Source organism: Lissotriton vulgaris, chromosome 1_1 (genome assembly GCF_964263255.1).
Source record: "Lissotriton vulgaris chromosome 1_1, aLisVul1.2, whole genome shotgun sequence".
Lineage (NCBI taxonomy): Eukaryota > Metazoa > Chordata > Amphibia > Caudata > Salamandridae > Lissotriton > Lissotriton vulgaris.
This window is the reverse complement of record NC_141685.1, coordinates 1998325129-1998338042: the sequence shown is the minus strand read 5'-3', so window position 1 is coordinate 1998338042 and position 12914 is coordinate 1998325129. Positions and strand designations below refer to the sequence as shown.

The following is a 12914-nucleotide window of genomic DNA, read 5'->3' as shown; positions in this document are numbered from 1 at the left end:
CCGCCTCCTTTGTCTTCAAAAAAAAATAAAAAAAAAAATAATATATATATATATATATATATATATATATACACACACACACACACACACACACACACACACACACACACACACACACACACACACTCACTCGAACCTCCTGCACAGCAGCGTGAAGGAATCACAAGCCACTCCAGCCGGGTAGATTAACAGGTATTCTTTATTGGGCACAAAGAAGACGCGTTTCGAGCACACAAGCAGCAGTCACAGGGGCGGTTTCCAACCAACTTTATTGGAAACCTCAGCATATCAAGACGCGTTTCGGCGCTTAGCCTTCGTCAATTGTTGCACAAAAGGCGCCGCAGCCGCCATTGCTTTTCAATGCTCTCAATCTGCAATCCATAGAAATAAAAGGAGGACATACGGTGTTGCTGTACTGATGCCGCCATCTTATAACAGGCATCAATAAGAAGCTAGTGGAATTTATAACTTTCTGCTTAAATAACAACATGTTTCTGTTCCTTAATCAATTGTTTAAATGATTATTGGGCGTGGCCATGGGAACCTGCTCCGCCCCCAGCTACGCAAATCTTTTCGTGGGCTGATGGGAGGAGCAGGTGGCCTGGGCCGAGGAGAACCAACAGTGGAACTGTAAAATCATAACATGGCAGGGTTATATTGACGATCTTTTTATTATATTTGATGGTTCAGTTGAACTGGCCACATTATATGTGGATGTATTAAATAAGAATAATGTCAATTTGAGATTTTCTGGGGAAATTAGTACCTTAACGGTTGATTACCTGGATCTCACAGTGTACATAGAAAAAGGACAGATACACACTAAACTTTTCTGCAAAACGACAGCGGGTAATTCGACGCTGTATGCTACCAGTAACCACCCTAAAAAACGAATAAACAGCATTCCGTATGGAGAATTATTGAGACTTAAAAGAAATAACACAAGTGACACTGAATTTCAGAAGGCAGCAAAATCCAGTATACAAAGCTTCAGAGTAAGAGGCTACAGTGAGGGAGTGTTAACACACGCCCTGACTAGAGTGAATAATATGCAGAGAAGCGAGTTGTTGACCAACAAGGTTAAGAGTAATTCAGATAGTGGCACCTTTAGACTAATAACTACATTTTCAGACAATGCGGGCCAACTAAAGAGGATATTACGAAAAAACTGGAATATCCTACTGACGGATAACATTATTAGAGAGGATTTGCCTCCCAATCCTTTAATCACTTTAAGAAAAGCTAGGGCACTTACGGACCATTTGGTGCACAGCCATCATCAAGTGAAACCCGTCCAATCTTCATTGGAACCTCTAAACGGCTTCTATCCTTGTGGCCGTTGCAAGGCTTGCAAAATAAGTAAACGTACTCTAACTTACATAGTACTGGGCCTAGCGACACCTAAAAAAAATACAAACATTTCTAACATGTTCCACGCCATATGCCATCTACTGTTTTATATGCCCGTGTGGGCTCAGATATATTGGGAATACGATCAAGCCAGTTAAAATGCGCATATTAGAACACATGCACGCCATAAATAACATAGATGAGGCATATCCAGTCGCTAGACATTTTAATAAGGTACATGGACACAATAGGGATCTATTGTTGTATTTCTGTTTGGACAGTGTTCCTGTTAGTCCAAAAGGAAGGGATCGTCTACAAAAACTCAGGCACCTGGAGTCGCGATATATTATAGACTTACAGAGCAAGAATCCGACAGGCTTTAATAGCTGTGAAGAATTAGCAGTACATTTGGGATGAAATTTTCTTCTACTTTTCTCTGAACTATGTATTTAGGAATCTGTAATATTTATTGACTTTTAAGAAATAAGATGTAAATGTGATTAACAATGAATGTCTCCCACATATTTTTACGGTAGAATTTGTGCGTTATGAATGTTAGTTGTAATTAGGCATTTAAGGGGGTTTGCCCATTCAGGGCGAGATGAGATCTAGCGCACCCAAAGGTCACATGTCAATTAAATTTGACATTAGGGGGGCGTTTGCCCATCCAGGGCGAGCTTAGACAAAGCACACTTTATTGAAACATGTAAACTCAATGTTATTTTTCGATGAGTAAATGCAAAAGTGGATGCTTAATGATGAATTTCGAGTAACGGTACGGATGTTTACCTAGACCTCTTGATTGCTGCACGTTATAAGATGGCGGCATCAGTACAGCAACACCGTATGTCCTCGTTTTATGTCTATGGATTGCAAACTGTGATTGGGAGCATTGAAAAGCAATAGCGGCCGCGGCGCCTTTTGTGCAACAATTGACGAAGGCTAAGCGCCGAAACGTGTCTTGATGTGCTGAGGTTTCCAATAAAGTTGGTTGGAAACCGCCCCTGTGACTGCTGCTTTCTTTATCAGGAGGAATTGCCTGGTGGAATTTGGTAGCTGGAATGTGTATGTATATATATATATATCTATATATATATATATCTATACATATATATACATATATATATATATATATATATATATATATATATATATATATATATATATATATATATATATATCAGATGGCTAATAACTTCGTATTGGCCAAGAGAACTCAACATAACCCAAGTCATAATAAAACCTGTTCCCCTTAGACGTGAAGTGAGAATATCTGTTCAATAACTGTCCAGGTTTTCAAATCTCTTCTTGATCTTACTAAGAATGAACATATCCGGTATCACATTTAATATACTCATCAGCACCCGTAGTCATAGTTTTTCTAATATGATTCTGATGCTTGGTACCTAGCGTGTATAGCCATCTGATATATATATAAATATATATATATCTTAAATATTTTTGATGTCGAGTGTACTTATGATGACCTCAGAACAACAGCGAACGTGCGCAGCGGGCGCGCCGATTGTGCGCCGAAGGCAAGCCCGTCTGCGCCCGTCCGCGCCTGGACCGCGCCCAGCGCCAGGAACCCTGGATCCCGTCGATGCCAACGTACCCGACGAACCTACGACTCCGCCACCCTCCGCGCACTCAACACCGGCCGGAACCCCACCTGCATCCGCCCAGGACCAGCACCCGCCAAACCTACCACCAGCAAGAATCACCTCAAGTGCATCCTGCTCAACACCCGCTGCGTCCACAAGCACGCAGTTGAACTCTGGAACCTCCTAGACACAACAGCACCGGACGTCGCCTTCCTCACGGAAACCTGGATGAACGCCTCCTCAGCCCCCGACATCGCCATAGCCATCCCGGAGGGCTACAAGATCACCCGGAGGGACCGCATCAACAAAACCGAAGGAAGCATCGCCATCGTCCACAGAAACACCATCCGCATCAAAACCAACTCAGACGACACATTTACCACCGCCGAACACCTGCACTTCCAGATTCACACCGACCCCAGGACTACCCTCAGAGGCACCCTAATCTACAGACCCCCAGGTCCACGCACTCAATTCAGCGAAGCCATCGCAGACTTCTCAAGCCCGCATGCCCTCGCCCCCCCAGACTACATCCTCCTAGGAGACCTCAACTTCCAACTGGAGAACAACAATGACAGCAACACCACCACCCTGCTGGACAACCTCGCAAACCTCGGACTCAAGCAACTGGTGAACACCCCCACCCACTACGCCGGCCACACGCTTGACCCCATCTTCTCCTCCAGCAAGCACATCTCCTTCAGCCACTCCACCGGACTCCTCTGGACAGACCACAGCTGCGTCCACTTTGCCTTCAAGAAAACCACTACCCACCACCACCCTCAACAGGCCCCCCGCAGAAGCTGGAGCAAGATCACCGCCAAACAGCTCACCATGCCCCTCAGCCAGAACCCTCCCACCATCATGACGGACCCCACCGAGGCAGCCCGCAACCTCGCACAATGGATCACCGACTGCGCCGACGAACTCGCACCACTGAAGAAACCACCCAGCAGGCCCCACAGCAAGAAAGCCTCGTGGTTCACGGACGACCTCATAAACTCCAAGAAAACCTGCCGCTCCCTGGAGAAAACCTGGCGCCAGAACCAGACAACAGAGAACATAACAGCCCTCAAGAACGCCACCCGCAAGCACCACCAACTGATCCGGACCGCCAAGAGAACCACCTACAAACAGCGCCTGGACAACAACACCCACCACAGCAAGGAACTCTTCAGCATCGTCAAAGAGCTCTCCAACCCCAGCGCAAGCAACAACGACATTACACCCTCGCAAGACCTCTGCGACTCACTCTCCTCATTCTTTCACCGCAAGATCGCCAACATACACAACAGCTTCGGCGCACAGACCAACGACCCAACCACCGAACCAGCGCACCCAACCGCCACCCTCTGCACCTGGAACCCGGTCAGCACTGAAGACACCGCCCGCACTATGAACACCATCCACTCCGGCTCCCCGACCGACCCATGCCCACACCACATATTCAACAAAGCCGACTCCGTCATCGCACCCCAACTCCGAGACGTCATCAACAGCTCCTTCGCATCAGCCACCTTCCCAGAGAGCTGGAAGCATGCCAAACTCAGCACCCTCCTGAAAAAACCCACAACGGACCCCACGGACCTCAAGAACTTCCAACCCATCTCGCTCCTCCCGTTTCCTGCCAAAGTCATTGAGAAGACGGTCAGCAAACAACTCTCCGCCTTCCTCGAGACGAACGGATCCCTCGACCCGTCACAGTCCGGTTTTCGAGCCAACCACAGCACCGAGACCGCCCTCATCGCAGCCACTGACGACATCAGGTCTATGCTCGACAACGGGGAAACCACCGCTCTCATCCTCCTGGACCTCTCAGCAGCCTTCGACACGGTATGTCACCGCACCCTGATACAACGCCTCAGCGACACAGGAATCCAAGGCGAGGCCTTATAATGGATCATCTCGTTCCTGCAGGTAGAACCCAGAGAGTCCGCCTCCCCCCGTTCCGGTCAGCAGCTACCGAAGTCATCTGCGGCGTCCCACAAGGATCCTCGCTCAGCCCCACCCTCTTCAACGTCTACATGCGCCCCCTCGCAGCCATCGCACGCAAACACAACCTCAACATCATCTCCTACGCCGACGACACACAGTTGATACTCTCCCTCACCAACGACCCCGCCACCGCCGGAGCTAGCCTTCAGGAAGGAATGAAGGACGTCGGGGAATGGATGAAGCTCAGCCTTCTGAAGCTGAACTCTAACAAAAAGGAAGTCCTCATCCTCGGACCCTCGCCCTCCGCCTGGGACGACTCCTGGTGGCCATCTGCCCTGGGCACGGCACCCAAGCCAACGGACCATGCACGCAACCTGGGCTTCATCCTGGACTCCTCCCTCACGAAGACCAAGCAAGTCAACGCCATCTCATCGTCCTGTTTCAACACCCTGCGCATGCTCCGAAAAATCTCCTGATGGATCCCCACCGCAACCAGGAAGACGGTCACGCAGGCCCTCGTCACCATCCGCCTAGACTATGGAAACACCCTCTACGCCGGAACCACAGCCAAGCTCCAGAAAAGACTACAGCGCATCCAGAACGCCTCGGCAAGACTCATTTTGGACATCCCCCGCCACAGCCACATCTCTGCCCATCTGAGGAACCTGCACTGGCTCCCCGTCAGCAAGAGAATCACCTTCCGACTCCTCACCCACGCACACAAGGCTCTCCACGACGCGGGCCCCGGGTACCTCAACAACCGCCTCGCATTCTACACACCTACCGACCAACTCCTCTCCGCCAGCCTCCCCCTCGCCACCGTCCCGCGTATTCGCAAGGCCAATGCCGGAGGAAGATCCTTCTCCTACCTGGCAGCCAAGACATGGAACTCCCTCCCCACCCACCTCCGGCTGACACAGGACCATCTCGCCTTCAGGAAGCAACTCAAGACCTGGCTGTTCGAACAGTAGCGACACCCCTCCGCGCCTTGAGACCCTAACGGGTGAGTAGCGCGCTCTACAAATTCCTTGATTGATTGATTGATTGGTGTATGGGGATTTCGGTGAAGACTACATTCTAGCCCAATTTAAGTAGGATTCAGTCATCAGCGTATTTTAGCTGTTCATTTTGATGAGGTATGTTGTCACATATATATCTTTTCTTTTACATTAATGGAATGTGTTATATGCAGGAATTTGGTGTGTTGTTTTTTGGGTGGTGGATTCAGGCTTATTAATCTAAATGTTAGAATGGAATATAGGCAGGATGATTGTTTTCGCTTGCCTCAATATGAGTGACACAGTGTCATCATTATTTTTTGATTAGACAAATGTGTATAGTTCATGAGTTTGTAGAAATTGTTACTATATACCTATAATTAGATTATGATTTTCTGTTTTATTACTTCACAGCCCTGATGATGACCTAGGAGGACGAAATGCATATGCTGTTGTTGAGTTGTGATTATTCGTTTACAAGGAAGCATTTGATTTGGATAAAACATATTCCTAAACTTGATTGAACATATCACATTGGATTGCATATTTATCTGTTGGGACTTGAATTTTGGAAAAATAATTTTGAACAATAAAAACATGGACTACAGTATTGAAATGATGATTTTTGTGTGAACTTGGCGCTCCTTTCACTAATCTTCAAGTTTTCGGAACAGTTTGGCCTTGACGGTAGACCAAAGGAAGAGGAGCGCCCGAATCAATAGATACAACTTTGAAATATTTTTTGTACATCTCACCAGTGCCTACCTAGCACAACCCTTACCGTAGTTTGTTGATTATATGCGTCTCCTCACTTTAGATCAATTGGGTGACCTCTTTAAACTCTTCTACCTCAGACAAGTGTCCTGGCTCTAAGACTTGTTGACCACTTAATCTACAGGGATTTTTAATAAATATGGGTCCACTCAAATCCGTTAAAAAGACTTCCAAGTGGTGCAACATGCCACTGCAAGAACCATCATTAAGCTACCTAAAATCTATTCAGCAAAAATGCCTTGGCTCCAAGCACGGCTCCCTGTTGAGAAAAGTATAAAATGTAAGGCACAATTCTTGGCTAAAAGGACAATCAATGGCAGGAGACCCTGTATGGCCAGGGCTCTTCTGACATGCTGCGCCCCAAACAGGGCTCTAAGATCCTCTAAAACAGGTCTCCTGATGGTCCCATGTATTTAGCAGGTCAGATGAGGTGGAAGATCCATCCTACCTGTCCCCCAGACTATGAAAATCATTGCCAATTGGTTGGAGAACTGAGCCCAATGAAACAAAATTCAGAAAGCTTCTCAAAGATGTGTGTAGAGGGGAGGACGCATTATTCTTGTTAAGATGTTTAGGATAAAAAAACAGATTAACCTTTACATATTTTGTGAAGTAAACGTTTAGTGCTCACCACTTTAGAATGGTTGCAAGTGGAATAATGCAATTACCTGGTCACTAGGAACTCTTCCTCTGCTCCATTGAATTCATGAAATGCTATTTAAAAATGTGTTCTTTATTGCACTGTATAGCCACAGCACCCTACAGTCATGCCTGCCTGCTACCAAATTTAGTGTAGTTGATCTTTAAAAGAAAAAGGTAAGGAAAAAATATACAATGCAAATAAACCTAATATTTTCTCCTAGCCACAAATTCTCACTGTGTCCTCTGCAGTAGTTCTTTTACATCATCACTAGTTTCCTCTTATCATTACAATGTTCCTGGGTTTGTGTTCTCTGTATAGCCATCACATCACAGGTTATTGCTATGGAAAGAACCCCCATATCTCTGTGCTTAGCACTATATACAATGGTTAACTAAATAAATATGCAGTGACTATATAGTGTGAATTTTTGATAGCAGTTAAAATTGTGTAAGGGTTGCTATGTTCGTTTTTGCAGGTGAGGCCAAATGGTTGCTTCAAAGTGGACTAACAGTTCTTCTCCCTCACGGATATGATGGTGCAGGCCCAGAGCACTCCTCTTGCAGAATTGAACGCTTCCTTCAGGTATTGGGACATACTTGCCTTTTCTTAACTTTGCATTGCAAAAATGAATCTGATTGTTAATGAATGTTTTCACCGTTAACATTCATACAATATTATGTTTTCAGATGGTACTTAATAATTGGATGTGGGAGTGCAGGCCGGATATTCAGACAAGGGGGCCGTATGTAGGGTTCCAAGGTTGACCGTTTATTGACAGATTTTAAGGTAGAGCTAAGGATTTGTGAAGATTCCTCAAACTCTTGGGGTCTTAGACTTTCTTCAGGAGTGACTTCTTCTTCGGTCTCTTCTCCACTTGGATCTTCCTCTGAGCTAGGGCTTCTCCCCCGGAGGCTCATGAGAGAAAAGAAAAAAAGGAACCGTCAGTTCGGTTTCCTTCCTAAACACAGGTACTAGGGTTAACCCATCACCAACCAACTTGGTGCCTCATGTGGTCTGGAAGGGGTTACGTTGTGGGGACGGGGAATTTATAGTGACTAAGAAACGGAGGTAGTAGAAGGAGTGCACACAGTTTCTGTAAATTGGTATATTTAAGTCAAATGCCAACATCGTGTTTAACCGGTTGTCGGGAGTGAAGGGTCTATGGGTCAGGATCCAAAGTGCAGCCAACAATGCAGAATAATAAAAAAAAACACTTGTGCCCGTTTTACTCGCCCCCCCTTACAACTCTCCCACTCCCTCCCTATTTACCCCTCTCCCTCCCCTTCCCGACTGACTCACCGGCTCTGCTGTAACTCTCCAGAGTTACGGCCTCTCTCTGGCCTCCTCCTATGGGGTCCACCAATCTTCGCTACACGTCTCGTCGTCTTCGTTCTCCTCCTCTCGATGCTCCGGGCGTTCTTCCACGTCCTTTGCGGAAGCGGAGGGACTAACCCCGGAAGGACTGGATTGGGGGAGGAGAAAACAGATGAATCACCATCCGAGGAGTGTGAGCAGTCGGGTGAGAAGCTGAGGACGCCAGAAGAGGTACCGGAAGAAGGTGCACCGAAAGACGCTGCACCTTCTTCCGGTACCTCTCCTGGCGTCCTCAGCTTCTCACCCGACTGCTCACACTCCTCGGATGGTGATTCATCTGTTTTCTCCTCCCCCGATCCAGTCCTTCCGGGGTTAGTCCCTCCCCTTCCGTTGTCGTCCCGCGACCCGAGATCCTGTGTGGGTAGAGGACGAAGAGGTGTGTTTAGCCTCCCGGACCTTGACTTCGGATGCCTAGCAACTTCAGGTACTGGTGTTTTTTTATCCCGTAAGGGCCAGGGCCAGGTCCGATGTTGTGCCCCCTCACATCCCCTTTCTCTTGCTGTCTTTCTAGTAGGCGTTCTTCTTTGGGGATAACGAGAGAAGAAGTCCACATTAACCTGTTCAGTCCCTTTCCGATGTTTGGTCTGGAATCTATAGGGCTGTAAAGCTAGAAACGATCGTAACACCCTGTCGTTATTTCCTTTGTTGCGAGCCAACCACCCAAAGGGTGCTTGATCTGTATACAACCTGAACTTGCGTCCCTCTAGGTAATATTTCAGGGAGTCTATCGCCCACTTTATGGCCAACGCTTCTTTTTCGATGACCGCATAGTTCCGTTCTCGGGGAAACAACTTCCTACTGATGTATAAAATTGGTCTTTCCTCTCCTTGTCTATTTTTTTGGGAGAGCACCGCCCCTAACCCTTGTTCGGATGCGTCCGTTTAGTATAAAAGGCAATGTGTAATCAGGACTGACCAATACTGTGTCGGATGTTAGAGATGCTTTTAACACCTCAAACGCTCTAGTCACCTCAGGGTCAGGATTCTTTAGTATCTCTTCGGTTTTTACTGTCTTGTGTAAGAGGTCTGTGAGGGAGGATGCTATTTCAGAGAACTGTGGTATAAATCTGCGATAATATCATAATAACCCCAAAAATGCACGTAGGTCCCTAGCTGTCTGTGGGAATGGTATTTGGGATATTGCGTCTAGTTTCTTACTTTGGGGTCGTATGACCCCTTCTCCCAACAAGTAACCCAAATATTTCACGGTTTGGGCGGCTAGATGACTCTTGGCAGGGTTGATTTACAAACCATGCTCTCCCAATGCTTGGATGACTTGATATAAGTGTTCTAGGTGTTGTTCCCACGTATTACTGTTTATGACAATGTCGTCAATATAAGCCCCAGCATATTTTTCATGGGGTCGCAAGATAATGTTCACGGCCCTCTGAAAAGTAGCAGGTGCCCAATGTAACCCAAAGGTTAAACTTTAAAGTGGAACAATCCATCAAGGGTAGAGACGGCTGTTTTTTCTCTGTCTTCTGGTTTCAGGGGTATTTGCCAGTAGCCCTAACATCAGTCTAGTGTACTGATGTATTTTGCCCCTCCGATTCGTTCTATCATTTCATCTACTCTCGGTAGAGGGTAGGTGTCGAACTCTGAGATTTTGTTTACCTCCCTAAATTCAATACAAAACCGCACTGACCCATCTGGCTTGGGTACCAGTTCTATTGGGGAATTCCGCTCACTAGAAGAAGGTTCTATGATGTCCATATTCAGCATTTGCTGTACTTCTTCTCTGATGGTGTTTCTACGTGCCTCAGGGATTCTGTATGGACGGAGTCGTACTTTCTTGCCAGGAAGAGTTCTAATGGAATGTTCTAATAAAGAGGTTCTTCCGGGTGTTACCGAAAAGATCTCTTGCAATGATGATAGTGTCTCACCTAGTTCAGATTTTAATGAGTTAGGTAAGTCACGGTCAATGCATTGGTTAAATAAGGGTCTGCTCACATCCATGTTCCCTACCATGGTTGGGAGAGGACCTTCCCATTTTTTTTAAGAAGGTTCACATGATATACTTGTGAGGTCCCCCTCTTTTTGTCCAGTTCTAATCTATATGTCACGGGGGTCACTCGTTCAATCACAATATATGGGCCTTGCCATTGTCCTAGAAGTTTGTGATCGAAGGATGCCATCAACAACAATACGGCGTCCCCCCTTCAAAAGTCCTAGGTTTAGTTCTTTTGTCAAATTGTACTTTTTGTGCCTCCTGGGCTCTCTCCATGTTAGTCCTTACTATGGTACGAATCTGTTCTAAGTGAGTTTTAAGGTTGCTTACGTATTCCACTAGGGATGTGTTGGTGTTTGGCTCTAACTCCCATTTTTCGTGTACCATATCTAACAAGGATCGTGGTTGGTGACCATATAAAAGCTCAAACGGGGACTACCTCGTGCTTTTTTTGGGTTTTACACCGAATGGCGTACAAAGCTAAAGGCAACATATCTTCCCATTTTTTTTATTCCAGGTCTAGCAGTTTTTTTAAAGTCAGTTTGAGAGTCGCGTTATAGCGTTCAACCAGCCCGTCGGTCTGTGGATGGTACGCCGCCATTCGTATCTGTTTTTTACCCAGCTGGGTACAGACTTGTTCAATTAATTTGGATATGAACGGGGTCACTTGATAGGTCAGGATTTCTTTGGGAAATCCTAACCGAGAAAAGACATTGATTATCGCTTTAGCTATGTTAGACGTTTCCGGATGCCTTAAGGCAATGGCTTCTGGAAAGCGCGTAGCATAGTCTACCAATACAAGGACATACCGGCATCCACTTCGCGAAGGCAAAAGTGGTCCAATAATGTCCAGTCCTACTCTCTTGAAGGGTTCATCTATGATAGGTAGGGGCTGCAATGGTGCTCTAGGTGGTCTATATCGAGTATTCTTTTGACAAATGACACATTCTCTACAATACCTTTTCACTTGTCCATAGATCCCTGGCCAATAGAATTGGTCCGTGATTAACTGCTCGGTTTTCTCATTTCCGAAGTAACCCCCTAACAGATGGCTATGAGCCATATAAAACACCTTTTCACTGAAAGGACCAGAAACCAACAATTGTGGGGTTTGGAAACTTCTGGCTTTCGATACAAGTGTCCAATTTTTTATGAAAAAGTAGGGACATACGTGTAAGGGATCTTCACCGGGTAGAGCCTGATTCCAAGCCTCCGGTAACACCAGATCCTCTCTCTGTGCTGCATGAAAGTTCCTGTCACTTTCCCAGGAATTTGTTTCATTTTGGACCGTTAGGGCAGTTATAGGTTTTCTTTTCTCTTTCCTCCTCTGATTTTTGGTTTTCTTCATTTTGGAATTGGGCCACTCTTGGTCATCATCCTGGGAAAAAGGGGCAACAGTCCACCAATTTTCTTCCCCCTGTCTGTCTTTGTTAAGCAACTGTGATTGATGGGGGTAGTCACTCCCCAATATGGCTTGTTCAGGTAATTTAGGAATGAGACCCACCCTTAGGAGAGATCCAGGATCGGTAGCGTGTTTTATCTGTACCTGCGTTGTGGGATACTGTTTAGTGTCGCCGTGTACGCACCGGATATCCACGAGTCCATCCATTTGTCCTAATCTAGAACCCAAATCTTGAGGTCGTACCACGCTTTGTCGACATCCAGTATCGGCCAAGGCAGTCATGGGCTGTCCATTCACGGTGATTCCACACCGGTAAGAAGGAGTTTGATCATCCTGTGACAAGCAACAATAATTCCTGGCCATCCCTATTTCCATGGGTTCTTCCCTCTGTGGACAGAACTGTGCTATATGACCCATGGCTCCACAATTGAAACATTGGGGACCCGGAGTAGGAACTCTAAGTCCCGGTATGCTAGGTGCCCGGTATACGGGTGGTCCCGGGACAATGGATGCAGGATCAGGCTTCCTTATCAATGGAGGGCGGGCAGGATCTCTGTGTAGTCCGCTGCCACCAGTTTTCCATGGGGTTTCTTCCTTACCTTTTTTTGGTTCTTGGGCTCTACTGTAGGCGCTTGCTATCTCAACAGCCGCTTCAAGTGTAAGGTTGGCATGCTGTCTAACCCATTTTTGAATGGGTGGGTGTAAAGACGTTAGGTATCTCTTCTTTAGTAGCAGTGGTAGGCTTTAACCACCGGTCAGCCATATCTTTCACTCTAAAATATAGAGCACGAGGAGTTTCTTGTGGCCCTTCCTTGATTTGTCTGAATCTCATTGTATACGTGTCTGCATCTACTCCTAGCCTTTCTAGAATACATTGTTTTATCTCC

General features: G+C 46.4%; 1 protein-coding gene across 1 annotated transcript in view; it reads left to right on the top strand.

Moving 5' to 3' along the window:
* The window catches only part of DHTKD1 (dehydrogenase E1 and transketolase domain containing 1), a 1474452-nt gene that overhangs the window by 997205 nt on the left and 464333 nt on the right, over nt 1–12914 (top strand). Inside the window, exon 12 of the mRNA XM_086919908.1 lies at nt 7780–7886. Coding sequence (XP_086776034.1) covers nt 7780–7886 — 107 coding nt within the window. The remainder of the gene's footprint in view (nt 1–7779; nt 7887–12914) is intronic.